Source organism: Pleuronectes platessa, chromosome 19 (assembly GCF_947347685.1).
Source record: "Pleuronectes platessa chromosome 19, fPlePla1.1, whole genome shotgun sequence".
Lineage (NCBI taxonomy): Eukaryota > Metazoa > Chordata > Actinopteri > Pleuronectiformes > Pleuronectidae > Pleuronectes > Pleuronectes platessa.
The window spans coordinates 12,772,952-12,787,970 of record NC_070644.1 but is presented as its reverse complement, the minus strand read 5'-3'; the positions used below and the strand labels follow the sequence as shown (position 1 = coordinate 12,787,970).

Below are 15,019 nucleotides of genomic sequence, written 5' to 3'. Positions count from 1 at the left end.
ACTTGGAAGGAAAATACTTTTTGAGAGCTATTGGTGATAAGGAACGACGTAGGTGTCACCTGAAAGAACCAGAGCTTCTTCCTGTTGTGAACATGTCTCTGTGTTTTTCATATGTGAAAGACAAAGTCTGCTTAATATCCGATCCAATTGTTTGGGACATTTTCTGGAGTTCATGTCTGAAAACGGCTTCATCTGCCCCCCCCCCCATCCAGGCTAAATGATCCATCATACAACATGTGCAGTGCTTTTGAAGTTGTCCTCCAAACCTATTGCTTTAAATCAGTTGTCTTGTCCCAGCAGGAAGTCAGCCAGAGACGAAGCAGCTTGCCAAAGGTTGTTGTGTAATGGAGTTTCGAGGAGAATTTGTTATTGAGTTGCTCTCTTTTTTTCTGGCCCCGTTTATACATCATTCCACGTAGCATTCAGATGTTCTGATTTGGAGAGCCGCGTTTCCAAACTCTACCCTCCCACATCCAAAGGACCTTTTCAACTGTCACTGTTGTAGCTGCACAAATACTTCAGACTAACATTCTCCAAACAAGAGATACGACTTTTTCTTGATAAATTAATTCATAAATCATTTGCATTGAATTTGTCAAGCATGCATATTTAAACATTCCTAAGCATTCTCCTATTTTGTTCCTCAACAATTGACATCATGTGATCTCATAATGAAACATACCAGCTCCGTCATTTGCAGACTTGCTCATAGGTTTTTGGCATAAGAGCCGCACATCACACATGTTTTGCAAGGACAGCTTTTTGCTCAGAAAGACGTGGCCTTATCTTTGAATTTTTTTTTTAGTTCTCTCCTTTCCTCTTTTTATCATTTGTTCTTCTCACATTTCTTCTTGTTCCATGTTTTCTATGAATCACTTGTCATGATGAACTAGTTGAAGTTTCTCTGTGTAGTTTAGTGAAGGTCTAAACTTTGGATGTACCTTGGCTTGAGGGATCGTTGTCTTTACTTGTCGTGTCCTTGTCCAAACAATGTTGACTGGCTGGACACTCAGTTACCAATTTATTAGGTCAAGCAACTGTAATGCAACAGTCTTTCAGTAAATCATATCTCAGTGTTTCAACGTTTATAGAAACGTTTGAAAATAAGATGATTCAATTGTGTGGACAGATTACCATGCTGTTTTGTTTTGATATTCTAAGACTTGTTCCTAATATTTACTCCAGCCTGGTTGATATGTGGAATGAGGAAAATGTTTGGTTTTCATTATCCGAATTTTCTTATTTAGCGCAATAGGACCAGGATTCACGTTACGGCTTTTACTGTTAGTCTTAGAACTAAAAATAAACGCTTTAGAGAACCTTCATACTTTGTCTACTTTTCTGTACGAGGCTTATTTTTATAACTCACTGCTTTTTCTCCCTGATCGGAAATTCCAATGACCTGGTCCTCCCGTAAACAGGGTTTCCACTCATGCTATTTGCATGGTGTCATCAAGCCAACCCCTCTCACCAGTGTGTAATCACCCACTTGACCGGATCTCTTATCTCTGAAGTCAAACACGTACACAGAAACTACGATATATGTCCATTAGATGAAATAATATTTGCCCGACAGAGGCAATAGATTACAGCTGCTGTCATTTCCTCTGTGGTTTGAGTCTTGAGTGTAATGACGATCGATAATCCTTTTAGCCCGTGTCACATAAGTGGAAAATAGAAGGTACAGTTTGAATGATTCAGGAGTTAAGTGATTCACATTAGCTATTTTTGTTGCGCGAGTGACTAATGTCATCTCCAATAAGGTGGTTGTTTTTCCCCATGTCCATTTGTTTGTTGGTTGGTTTGATTGTCAGCAAGGTTACACAAACTAAAATTCCACAAACTGGTGGAGGGAGGGGACATGAGCCAAGAGAGAAGATTTCCCAGGAAATGAAACATGGATCTTGATGGAAAAAATTTAAATATTTAAGGGACTGGTATCTATGACTATATGCTAATTGGTGCAGCTCCAAATACAAATCTGGATCTAGCAAATGAAAATAATAAATGTGATTTTATCATGAAACTGATAAGGCGTGGTAGAGGTATGTGCTCTACTGAGTGCCCTTCTGGTTCTGAATTATATTAGGATGTATTAGTGTTCAGTAAGTTCTTTCGCCCTTAGTAGATGGCCTACTATGATAGATTTAAGGTTTAAAAAACGTTCACGTTTTCAGACTTGCATTATAGTAGATTTAGTTTAGAGGTTTGAGTAGTTTTCTGAATAAGTTGTGTATCACAATAGTTGGAGACAGCTGAGAAAAGACAGAAGTGAGCGATTAAAAAAAGTTATGTGACACAAGAGTTCTTTTCCTTCTGCCAAGGATTATTTGTTCCCTCCAGATATGGCCTCATCCCTGCTGCTGTCTAAAGATCACATGGTCAGACACGTTTCTCTAACAGTTAAAACAATAACAAGTCTTCAGTTTGAAGAATTTAAAATGCAATATCAACTTCACTACCATTATAAGCTTGTGGCAAAAGAGCCTTGTGTGGCGTCAAGAGACGATTGGTAGAGGTTATTCTTTGCTGCCAATGATTGAGAGTTTGAGCTGTGTCTTTAACAACCCAGGCCTGTTTCCAGAAGTGCTTCTTTAACCTGTAAACATTTCAGACTGCAGAGAGAGGAGGGAAGAAGCGTGGCCGAGAAGCCGAGAGTGGGGGTTAGAAAGACAGTGAGAAGGGGGAAGGGGGGTTCAAAAGTTGGAGGAGGAGCTTCTTGTAATCATCTCATGACTTCAGTGGGAGGGGAAGAAAACTGTTTAACATCCAAACTGAATCTAAACTTCAAACACAGCTTTATATGAGACCTCTGGAGATTTTAATTAACTTCTTAGCATAAAGTTTGGCTTCTTTCGTGCTGTTGCTTGTATTCTTCCTGGTGAATGCTCGATTGTGTGTGTGTGTTAGCCGTCTCTCCCTCTCATTGTGTGTTTGCTGCTGGAGGTGGGACGGCTCAGCTGATGTCATTGAGTGCAGCAGGCTGAGCCTGAAAGAGGCCCTTTGTTGGCAGCTGTAGCACGAGTAGTCCCTGTGTCTAAGATATACACTCGAACAGGGGACAGGAGAGAGGAATGGCACCGCTCAGACTGCCCTACTGCCCACTCAACTGACACTTCTTCAAGTCGAGCAAGCTTCTGGACCAAACCCACGCTTTTGGAGAGTTTTTGTGCGTTATAAAAGCGGAGCTAACCAAAAGCCCAAAAGCCAAAGAGGGAGAAAAAAAACATGGAGACGCTCAGAAGAGAAAGTTGGTAGACTTGGCCGGACAGTGGATCCCGCTTTTTCGGATCAGAGAGGAGTGAGGAGAAAGAGAGGATTTACAGCAGCTGGAATATCCGAGGAAAAGAAAAATATAAATTTTCAGCATTTGATGTGGCGCGGTGCTGTTTCTCCATTCCTCGTTTTTTTTCTTCTGTTTGAATTTTTCTACTACTGAACACATGTAGAGGGGGAAACGTTTGGGGGACGTCTGATTCGAACAAGCAACACAATTTTCAAGTGGGACGGGAAAGAAAACAAATGAAAATGTTGGAGATATGCCTGAAATTGGTGGGGTGTAAATCTAAGAAAGGCCTCTCGTCCTCCTCCAGCTGTTATTTGGAAGGTAAGAATGTTTGGTGATGTCTATAGTTCGGTTCCTTAGCTTGTGCATTGATTTAAAACTTTTCTTCTGGGAGATGTAGAGAAAACACCCAAGTAGAGATGTCACAAAGGTAAAAAAAACAATTAAAAGCAGCGGATTAAGAGACAAGAGAAAATATGAAGTAAGAAAAAAAGTCTAAACAATGATTTCTGGACTGTGGAAACTGAAGAATGGGGAGGAGAATGTGCAGAGAGAGCGCAGGGGAGGGTGAGGGAGGCCAGACACACTGGCTAGCGGCAGAGGAAAGAAGTGGAAAAAGAGACGGAGAAGAGAATACAAGGAAATCTGATTCCTGGCCGTGTCCCACTTAACTCTTGTTTATGAGGAGAGGGGATCTAATCTCAGTCTGCGCTCTCATTTTCAATTCCCTGCAATGTCCTGGTACTTGGATCACATTTACGACTGTATTTATTTCAATTTGCTATGTACTAAGAGAACATATTTTCCATTTTTTTCTAGTTCGACTGTTCTGGACACAGATTAAGCGGGTAATTGATTTAACCATGATGTATGAAGCAAGAGGGGAATTCATAGAACTCGAATCTTAACATAATCAACAGAGTAATTAAATTGTGTTGGAACATTCAGTGAAGTTCTGTGTGAGCCAAGGACTGTAACCAAATGATTTAATTGAGTTGGGTAGGACTGAACGTTTAATTGGAACATTTATTTGAAATATTCCAACAATGAATTATTTATCTATCTGTCCATCCATCCATAGATCCTACAGAGATGCCCTTGCCTATATTCTTGAGACTCAAGGGATCTTTGTAGTCTCCATATTATTGTACTGTTCCTGGGCAGCACTACTCTGACGTGTATGACAGTGATAAAGAAGTCTGTAATTTTCAGACCATATTATCAAAGGCAGAGCAGATCTCATGTTGAGATGATGCTCCACTCCACCTTCTAACTTCATGTCTGGAAATGCTTCACCAAAGTAGGAGGCCTTATATCATTTTGGTGTTCAGTAGGTATTTAGAATAAATAACCATTAGCATAAGAACAGGAACATGTTATTTGAATAGTTAATGAAAGATTTGTTCTATATATTGTGACTAAGTTTAGTTGCTTTGTTCCATCGGCTCTCCTCTACTGGGCTCTGCTATGAGCATCCGGATAATATCTCCCACAGTAGGTAAAACCATATCGCATGATCTATATCAGGCTGCCTCACACTCAGGTGATGACAGGTGATGCAACAGAAGTATGGATGCTCGAGCTTTCCCCCTTTGCCGCACTCAGAAATATGTGAATTTGGGACAAGGGCCAATTTCATGGAAGTGGACCCCACACCGTTGTGCAGATTCATGGTTCTAGTCGCTGATTTCTGTCGTGCCAGGTAGTTAAATGCGTTAGCCTTTCATCCAAGGTGTAAATCTGTTCATTTTAAATGACTGGAAATGAAATTAACAAGGCTCTCGTGGTCCTGAGCACCAGGACCAAGTGAAACCAAAACCAGGCATGAAGTTTTCATTTTTTACAAGTTGTCTGGTTTCTGAAGAAATGTCTGTCTTGCCTCAGTGTGTGTGCCCTGTGCAGTCAGAGCTATGCTTTTGGAACAAGCTCCACACATACTTAATCAACCTGAGTGTCGTATCAGAAATGCAGCCAGGACATGCTCTAATTTCTCCCACTGTATGGTCCTGGACAACGGAAGTCTGCTACAGGGCCTTTCTCCTCCTTCTTCCTCACTCGTCTCCCGAGTTTCCTTTCGCACGTGACTCTTCTTTTCTTCCCCCTCTGAGCCGCATGTGTTTTCGGCCCCTATGTGTCAGTGGGCTGTCACCCTCTCACAAAGAGCTCTGGTATTTGTGGCCCGTAAAGTGGCGGCTTGAGCTGCTCCAACGCACTCCCCTCACACTTTATGATCAGGCCACACTCTGGGCATATGGCACGTCTAGCTCGCTCTCAGGTCTGGTCCTTCCTTTTCCAGTTGCTTTCATGTCTCGCTCAATGATCCTCTTAGCTTCAGCCCAAATCGGACAATTTCTCATAGATCTACAATGTTCATTGGGAACACACTGCTCCTGTTTATGTTACAAAGGCGGCTGTTTCTTTTGTCACGTATTCACAAACACATTCTAAGACCCTGTGCAATGTAAACCAATACTACCTCATGATTAAGTCTGTGTTTACAGTTTCAGACTTCATTTCCATGGTTTCATATTTGGAGAATTAGAATCAACTTAAATTTCAAATGGAGCTTGGCAGTTATGAAGAACTTATGACTTGACAAGTGTTCATCCTTCGCCAGACAAGGATTAAATGACTGGAGAGCACTTTCTAAAAGATAGCCTGGATGTTGTTGAGTTTCTCACCAATGTTTATACTGCACAATGGGTTTTATCGCCATATTTCAGAAATCTGAATTGTGGATTCAAGACAGGATGTGAATTGAGAGATTGTGAAGTCTTTCATCTAATATTAAGTTAATACTCAGTTGCATGTTGTGTTTCAGAAAAGCATTTTCCTAATAGGCCTGTTGGTTTTTTTTTTTCCAAATCATGTGATTGTCAGTCTCTTTGTCTTTGCATGAGGCACATAGATACCTGTTCTTACCATCTGAGGCACGCAGCCATGATAGCTCCAAAGTGTTTCAGATCTCTCTTTTTAGGATTGAAACCAACATAGATATGAGATTCTGAGCCAGCCACATTATCCAGACAAATTCACATGACGGCGAAATGTTTGTGACTGAAAAGAAAGGATGTCTCACTCTGTGCTAAGGCCGGCCATGCAGTCCCGTTGGCAAGAGATTCTGTGTGAAAGTCTCTGAACGGCCTCCAACGCAACGATGCCTGTGACTTGTCAACAATATCATGTGACTGGCTGGAGGAAGCATATGTTCTGTTCACTTCCCTGTGGAAGTAGTTTTAGTTCCGAACCCTGAAACTTCTTCTTCTGCAGTATTTAAAACTTGTGGTTTTACCGAAAGATATTCAAAGGTGCTTGCATGTCTGTATTTGACAACAAGATCTTCGTGAGAAGGTGCACGTGACTTGTCTGTACATGCACGATCAGCTCTGCTCTGTTTATACCAAGTCCACATGTGCTTTTATCACTTAGTACACATTGTCCTTTTCCTCAAATCAAGCCTCTTGATGATTCGTGTTGCTTTTACACCTCTGTTCTCTTCAGATCAGACGGACCTAATCACCTCTTCCACAGGCAAAACATGTCTGATACTGGTTATCTCACTATGTGTTTACTCTTAGAGGTTTTTCCCTCAACTGACACCCACTTATGCAGTGCAGGTTATCTGCTAGTGAGTGGGGCTTGATTTTGCTCCAGTGTTTTCTGTTGTTATACAATCAAAAGTTTGTAACTTAGAAACGTCACATTTTTCGAATGGCATGTTTTGGACATAATCAGCTGAATTGGAGGAGTTTTCAAATAAGAATTTTACTGTTTATGTGGTGTCCAAGGAAAACAAAACTCTGCTCTTTAGTTGTCAATAGGGATGCAGTCAAATACATTATCAGCTGCTTTTTGTTTTTAGAATTCTTTTAGCCTTTAGGAAATGCCATAGTGTGTGGTCATATTCTCCTATTGTATAGTTCCCACTTTGTCCTCTGAAGCTTAAAGTTGCCATGAGACCATTGTTTATAGTTGAAAGATTCATTGATATCGGGGAACTTTACTTCCTAGGCCCAGGTTACATTTCTGGTGTAGGAGGTGTTATTTTGTTATCTATATGAGGATGTGGGAAAAATTATGATATAATTGTTTGGTTTGGTCATTTGTTGTTGGGTATAATGTGTAATTTTTATGCATGAAGATTGTGACGAGACCTATATTATATGATTTGACTGAGTTTGAACTGGCATTATCCCAAGTGTTTAAGGCCATTGTCAGATGTTGATAAATCGAATAGTTGTATACAAGAAGCAGCCGAAATTTCCTTTTTAATCCTGATTTTAATACTGCACTATTTTAGATCTTCCTTGTTTTTAACTATTTATTTTAACTTTATATTCTAATCATAACGAGCTAGTTGACCTGTTTACCTAAAACAGCTTTTTCCGAATTAAAAGTTTAGATATGTATCACCATGCCAGACCAATCATTCTCAAGTTTGCCACGTGTTAGGAGCTAACCCTTAATTTTGACAATCAAACCATAATTATGGAAGATTAAGTTTCATCACTTTTTTAATGACTCAGGTCGTGTTTCCCCCATTTTTGGTTTTCTCTTACACCCGAGGCTTTAAAAGTAAGATGCTGCGAACAAGTGTGACAACAGCTGAGCAAGCCACACACCGACGATTAGAGCCATGAGCTGTTAGAGGTTGTATCCTCATTTCACCCCCCCCCCCCCTTTCCTCTTAAATACTGTCTTCACCTTTTCTCACATTGTACAATTTAGCCATCAGTTTGACTTCTGTCTGTAATTAACATAACTACGACTTAAAGCTCTCTGAACTCATTACCTGCGACTGCAAGCGCATCCATTTTACAGTTGCCGTGCGGATTCAAGCTGAGACACATTCTCATGGTCTGAAGTGATGTGTATGTCTACTGAAAACGAGAACCAAGCAGGATAATCCAGGAAATGAAACTTGTCGAGACAGCAGGGACACAGTTTGTCACATGATCAGGTTTTTGACTCTAATCCCATGGTGGGATCACAGCTGATGACCTGCTTGTTGGAGCATGGCACAAATTGAAGGGAATGCAGAAGAATTTAAATGACACATGGGAGCTGACATAGTCGCTGATTCATTCAACATGTGTGAAGCTGTATGGGAAAAGTGCCTCACAATATTTGCTGCATACCAAACACCCGCCTACATAATGTATCTCCCTGTATGATGTTTTATCTCATATTCCTAGTGCCAACATGTGCTCAGATTTTCTGATTCTGCTGCTTATTTCAGAAGCTCTCCAAAGACCAGACTTCGAGGGTCAGGGTCTGACAGAAGCGGCCCGGTGGAACTCCAAAGAGAATCTGTTGGCTGGACCCAGTGAGAATGACCCCAACCTGTTTGTGGCACTGTACGACTTTGTGGCCAGTGGCGACAACACACTCAGCATCACCAAAGGTAAGGGAAAGAGGAATAAAAATCTTATTTCACAAAGAGGTTGGAGTGAACCGATATGACAGTAACCCCAATTCCTTTTTAATTTCTATAAACTTTCACTTTCATCAGTGGATGTTGTTAATTATTTGTGAATTAACACTTCCAGAGAATTGTGATCCTGATAACTTTACTGGGAATCAGCTTTTTTGCTTCCCTTCCTGTCCCTGTCTTCATCCCCCGTCTGACTCTCACTTCCTGGTGATCGTCTCACGTCCCCACCCCCCCCCCCCCCCCCACTGAACAATACCCCAGATGGATCACACAGACAAACAGAGGAAGGAAGGAGGGAACATATGCACCGGAATAAACAAGAGAATATCCTGGACCATATTAATAATCACAATTGCATAACAAAAGTTTTCCTTTGGGTCTATACTTAACTTGGAAAACACAACTATTTAAATTAGAGGTAGGCAACAAAATTGGCTGCTTTTGTGATTTTATTGTATTGTTTAAAGCTACTTTTAGGTGTTTCAAATCTAAACTAAAGGGGAAAAAAATCGATTTCCTGAGTTCAGGCATGTTTCCTGGTGTAAGTAAAGTTGACATTAGAAACAGTAGATTCCTGCATGTTTGACTCCAATAATGCTGAGTTCAGCTTTTGTACCATGGTATCCTGTTACGTCATGGAAAGAGAATGAAGGCTATATAACAATCCGAACTGTGGAAATATTCTACTCAAAATCACAAGAAAGGTACTTTCTCCACAAGTAGCCTTGATTTTTCTATTTTTAAATTTCGATCTCCTGTGTTGACTAGGAGAGAAGCTGCGCGTGCTGGGTTACAACCACAATGGCGAGTGGTGCGAGGCACAGACCAAGAATGGCCAGGGTTGGGTGCCATCCAACTACATCACGCCGGTCAACAGCCTGGAGAAGCACAGCTGGTACCACGGACCCGTGTCACGCAATGCTGCAGAGTACCTGCTCAGCTCGGGCATCAACGGAAGCTTTCTGGTCCGCGAGAGCGAGAGCAGCCCGGGTCAGAGGTCAATATCTCTGCGGTACGAGGGGAGAGTCTACCATTACAGGATTAACACTGCATCTGATGGCAAGGTAGGCATCAGTGGAGACAGACATGCACTGTGTATACAGAAGGATTTCTACCCTTCAAACAGCAAAACAGAAGACGTATCCCTGACACACACTCACAGGAGTTTTTTAGGTTTATCAGGGTTTTACCAGGTTTCTTCAGTATTAAACAAAGACTTTTAGAAGCATCACCACAAATTAATTATAGAGACAATCAACCCAGAACGTCCCAGCAGTATATAACCAATACATTCTAGTAATATCATTTATCTATTAAAAAGACCTAGATGTGTTTCATAAAATTGATGAATCAATCAGTTGAATAATAATAATAATTTAAGTTTGAATATATTAGAATCTTAAAATCTTATCTTATCTAAAAGCTAATTATTGTTAGTAAAGTGAGAAGTTAAGTAGAGTAATCAAAGCAGTAACTGCTTAGCCGCTGCAGCATTTTGAGATTAGCAAGAAATAAGTAAATCAAACTCAACAGGTACGACTGATAACAAGAGCCTGCCAGGACACAGGTTTCATTCATAGACCTCCCCTGCAAAGACAAGACATGAGGTTATAATTTTATTGTCCCTGAAAATGCTTTGAATTGTTAATGGGTTTTGCATTAGGGCTTCAGCTTGGTTTAAGAAGTCCAAGATATCTGGAGCACGGTTTATTAAGAGCTTTTACACATGATGCAGGGTATCACATCCTGATGGTCATGATAGATTAGATCGGGCCATATTTCACTCTGTGTGCAGCTGAACCTCCTGGTGTGGGATTCCCCCAAATTGCTATGTCGGTCTCGAAGCCGCTGCCATTTTGGCTGGGTCACTCTGCCGTCTGTGATGCAGCGAGGTGAGCTAGCTCGAGGAACGCTAGCAATGACAAGAATTTCTCCATCACCCAATGTGCTGCTCATAATGGCCAGTAGAAGCAAGATGCCCATGCTAAGACACGCAATAGCACCGACAGTTGCGGCCAAGTATGCACGCCAGACACACACACACACACACACACACACACACTGAACAAATGGACAGACGGCGACAGGACACACACTTGGTTTCTCTCCTCATATTGTTTTCCATTCTCCTACTGAGATACAACTCAATAATCTGGCAAGATGGAGTTTGAGGTCACGTCAGTAAACCCCCCCGTAAGCTGTAGCTTTTTACCCTGACTCTTACCCTGTGATAAACATTCCTCTGAATGACTAAGGTTTGTTTGCACAAAAAGCAGTTTTTTTTCTCTTACTAAATGCTCATAATTTAAACCAAGATAGCAGACCACTGAACATTAAATCCTCTTTAGATCTCAAAGGTCCTTTCATTACAGTCAAGGTTCTTTTTCCCTTTTTCCTCCACATGCCTTTGGCTTTATGCACATTCACAAGTAAAGCAATATAAAGTGCAGATCTGCCAGCAAATCAATATAAGGACTATGAAAGACTTTCACAAAGAAAAATACTTTCCACTGAGCCCTGATAGAAATCCTCCTCTTCATCAGCTTCTTGACAAAAGTTTTTTTCAGTCATTGCTGCATCTCATAAGTTTCCACAACACCACGTATTGTTTCCAGACAAAGGGGTGTGCAAGACCATTTTAATGGTTGATATTTTGGAAAATAGACATTAGTTAGCCTAATTGATCTTGTTTTATTTTAAAAATCTAAACTGTGTAATGTTATGCTGGAACCAGAAAGTAACTCTAGTTGATTATCCTCGGCTGAACTGGCCTCTCATGATCACCTTCTGAAATGTGTTGTCTTCTTTCCCTCCAGCTGTACGTCTCATCAGAAAGCCGGTTCAACACACTGGCGGAGCTGGTGCACCACCACTCCACAGTGGCCGATGGCCTCATCACCACGCTACACTACCCGGCACCGAAGCGCAACAAGCCTACCATCTACGGGGTTTCCCCCAACTATGATAAGTGGGAGATGGAGCGCACTGACATCACCATGAAGCACAAGCTGGGCGGGGGCCAGTACGGGGAGGTGTACGAGGGCGTGTGGAAGAAGTACAACCTCACCGTGGCCGTCAAGACACTCAAGGTAAGAATACAGGAAATAAAGTACCTTCGCTCATTTCATCTGAGAAAATATATTTATTACCACACACTTACTGCTATTACTCTCATATATTTACCTTTACAGGAAAATTTTGGATTTCAGTAACTTTCTGACACATACTTTTGCCAAACAGTAACTTAAGATATTTTCATACATGACCTCCGGGTAAAATCTGGAGAATTGGCTATGGAGTTCACCCAGAGTTCCCCTTTCACACATGCACAACGCAGCAGGAGGTTCGCTGCACAGTGACGTTCACAACAGCATCCAATCCTCCACATTAATCAGGCGAGAGGTGGAGCAACTAGGTTCAGGAGGCAGAGGCAGGAAGTGATGTCATAGCCTCACTGCATAGATCACATGATCATGTTCACAGCACCCTGACACCATCATCATCTCTTATCACTAACCCCATCAACCCCCTTGACCTCTTCGTCGTTGTCTTCTACGTTTATGTCACCGCTATTTCATCGGGAGATATTAGTTTCACTCACAGTGAGATCCCCTGCTGTGTTCACACATCCACTTCTCCTGGATTTCTACGGACTTTATACTAAGAGGTCGGGCGATGTAGTTTGTAGAAACTACGGAGCGTCTCACTCGTACATTTGCGTTGACACATGCACATCCTCCGGAGAATATACAGAGGATCTGTGGAGTCCAGTGCGTGTCTGAAAGCAGCTTTGGTGTCAGCGTCTTTAACATGGCTGAATAAAGCTACCATCTGGTGCTGTGTTGATGTAACTACAGCTAGTCTTCTTTGTCAACTCTTCTTTTCAGGAGGACACGATGGAGGTGGACGAGTTTCTTAAAGAGGCTGCTGTTATGAAAGAGATCAAACACCCCAACCTAGTGCAGTTGTTAGGTATGTAAAGTAAAAATCTTTTCTTCTGGTCTTTTGCAGATGTGCTTCTGGTGGCACATAAAGATATATATTGTTTTTTTGTGTATTTTCTACATATTTATAGAAGGCAAACATACAAACACAAGCTACGTCATACATAATCATTTCCTCTTTTCCTTGGCAGGTGTTTGTACACGGGAGCCACCGTTTTACATCATCACAGAGTTCATGACCCACGGGAACCTCCTCGACTACCTGAGAGAGTGCAATAGAGAAGAGGTGAACGCCGTGGTGCTGCTTCACATGGCCACACAGATCTCCTCTGCCATGGAGTATCTGGAGAAAAAGAACTTTATCCACAGGTAAAGACCAAACAGTTCCCCTTTGGACTAAAGCTGAGTGGTCACCTAGAGTGTTAGTCTTCAGTATGACCACAGACCTTCACTGAGATCTCAGTCAGAGGTGGTTGTATATAAGAGAAGCAACATTCTTCCGTGCAGCTCCCCTCTCTCACTCTCCCATCTGTTCTCGCAGGAGGACAGACTCGTATCACAGAGGAGTGGATGTTGTAACATTTCTAGTTTGTTCTGGCACGTCTGTCTAACAAGGTCCTTTTAGAAGCAAAGAGATGATTTATGTCTCTCACATTTGCCAAAGTGCATTTTAATTTTCAATCCTGACAAGACTCAGCTTGTGACTCTGCTCCACACAAAACATCTGTAGAAATCCAAAACTTCAGTCTATGTTGTAACCAGAGACTGTTTTTTTCTAACTTCTCTTCTTCTTTTATTCCTCTCTTGTTTTCTTACCATTGGATCAATGTTCAAAGGAACTTGTGCTTTTTTTGGGGGGACTATTTCCCCTAACATTTTTTGTTTCAAGAAAATCCACTTTGACCCTTTGTTTATCTCTAATTCTCCTCTCCCCTACAGGGACTTAGCTGCCCGTAACTGTCTGGTTGGGGAGAACCACCTGGTGAAGGTTGCCGACTTTGGTCTGAGCAGGTTAATGACAGGAGACACCTACACAGCTCACGCCGGAGCCAAGTTCCCCATCAAGTGGACCGCTCCCGAGAGTCTGGCCTACAACAAGTTCTCCATTAAGTCTGACGTCTGGGGTGAGTTTGATCTCGTTTAGGCAGCGGCGTAATTTATTCCTAATGTTCCTGCCTGAATAACTCTTGGACAAGTGGAAACAGTCACTGAGTCACTGAGATTATTTTCACACATTGAGTATTGTTTTACCAGCTGGTCCCTGATGGAACAACATTTAAATCAATAGAATCACTTTTCAAGAAAGCCAGAAGAGTTTTTAGAGATTTGCAATATTTTAGAAAAAACGTAATCTATCAAGTTTTGAGAATTATTGTTTGTTATTTCATGCTTTCCATGGGCTTGTCCCAGCACCTTTTAAAATGATTAATTAGAGGGAGAGAGTGCATTGGAACCATGGTGACCACTTCAAGTGTGACACATTATGAGAAAGCACATATTCTTTGTGTTCCAGTTATTTAGGTCTGATTGTCTCTCTGTTTGTGTTTCTACCATCTCCAGCATTCGGTGTGCTGCTGTGGGAGATCGCAACCTACGGCATGTCCCCTTACCCCGGCATTGACCTGTCCCAGGTCTACGAGCTGCTGGAGAAAGACTATCGCATGGACCGACCCGAGGGCTGCCCCGAGAAGGTCTACGAGCTCATGAGGGCCTGTGAGTAGTAGAACACATCTATCCACACTGGTTGGAGGGGCTTGTCTCTGATGGAAGGACTTGTTTAATTAGATTCTTTTTCTCTTTCTGTCAGGTTGGAGGTGGAACCCTTCAGAGCGCCCCTCCTTTGCTGAAACACACCAAGCTTTTGAAACCATGTTCCAGGAGTCCAGCATTTCTGATGGTCAGTGCTGCTTTCTTTACTCTCAAAAGCCAAGTTTCTTGTGGGTAATATTTTAAAGATGCCTGCTCTTCTGTCATAGTGGTAAATGTGTATAATCGTCATGTTTGGTTAAGTTAGATACGTGTACTTTTAGAGGTGGAAAAGGAGCTTGGCAAGAAAGGGAAGAAGGCGACATTCGGCCCCACCCAGAAAGCTCCAGACCTGCCCACCAAGACCAGGTCCCTCCGCAAGAGCAACCGGGATGGAGACAGTCCAGGTGAGACAAACTGTTCAGCTCAATTTGTTCAGATGACCCCTTGCTAAAGCTACATCTGTTGTCTTGTCACTTCCTTCCTTTTAGCTTCCCTTAAAGCTTATTAAAGAGCCAGCTCAGTCTCCCTAAACATTTGCCTAAGTTGAATAGTAGTTTCCATTGATTTGTTTTTTCAGTCTATAGAGCTTTAAAAGTATTTAATTTT

The 15,019-nt window shown here is 41.8% G+C and overlaps 1 protein-coding gene across 5 annotated transcripts in view; it reads left to right on the top strand.

The window, feature by feature from the left end:
• The window catches only part of abl1 (c-abl oncogene 1, non-receptor tyrosine kinase), a 31,400-nt gene that overhangs the window by 12,915 nt on the left and 3,466 nt on the right, over positions 1–15,019 (top strand). The window contains exons 1-10 of one of the 5 annotated variants that reach the window (XM_053447656.1): positions 2,752–3,607; positions 8,529–8,690; positions 9,489–9,784; positions 11,537–11,809; positions 12,608–12,692; positions 12,856–13,033; positions 13,604–13,788; positions 14,225–14,377; positions 14,472–14,561; positions 14,695–14,817. In XM_053447656.1, coding sequence (XP_053303631.1) covers positions 3,523–3,607; positions 8,529–8,690; positions 9,489–9,784; positions 11,537–11,809; positions 12,608–12,692; positions 12,856–13,033; positions 13,604–13,788; positions 14,225–14,377; positions 14,472–14,561; positions 14,695–14,817 — 1,630 coding nt within the window. In that variant the 5' untranslated portion in view covers positions 2,752–3,522. Of the gene's footprint in view, positions 1–2,751; positions 3,608–8,525; positions 8,691–9,488; positions 9,785–11,536; positions 11,810–12,607; positions 12,693–12,855; positions 13,034–13,603; positions 13,789–14,224; positions 14,378–14,471; positions 14,562–14,678; positions 14,818–15,019 lie in introns of those variants that run through there. The other 4 variants (XM_053447655.1, XM_053447654.1, XM_053447653.1 and 1 more) reach the window with 4 other exon arrangements.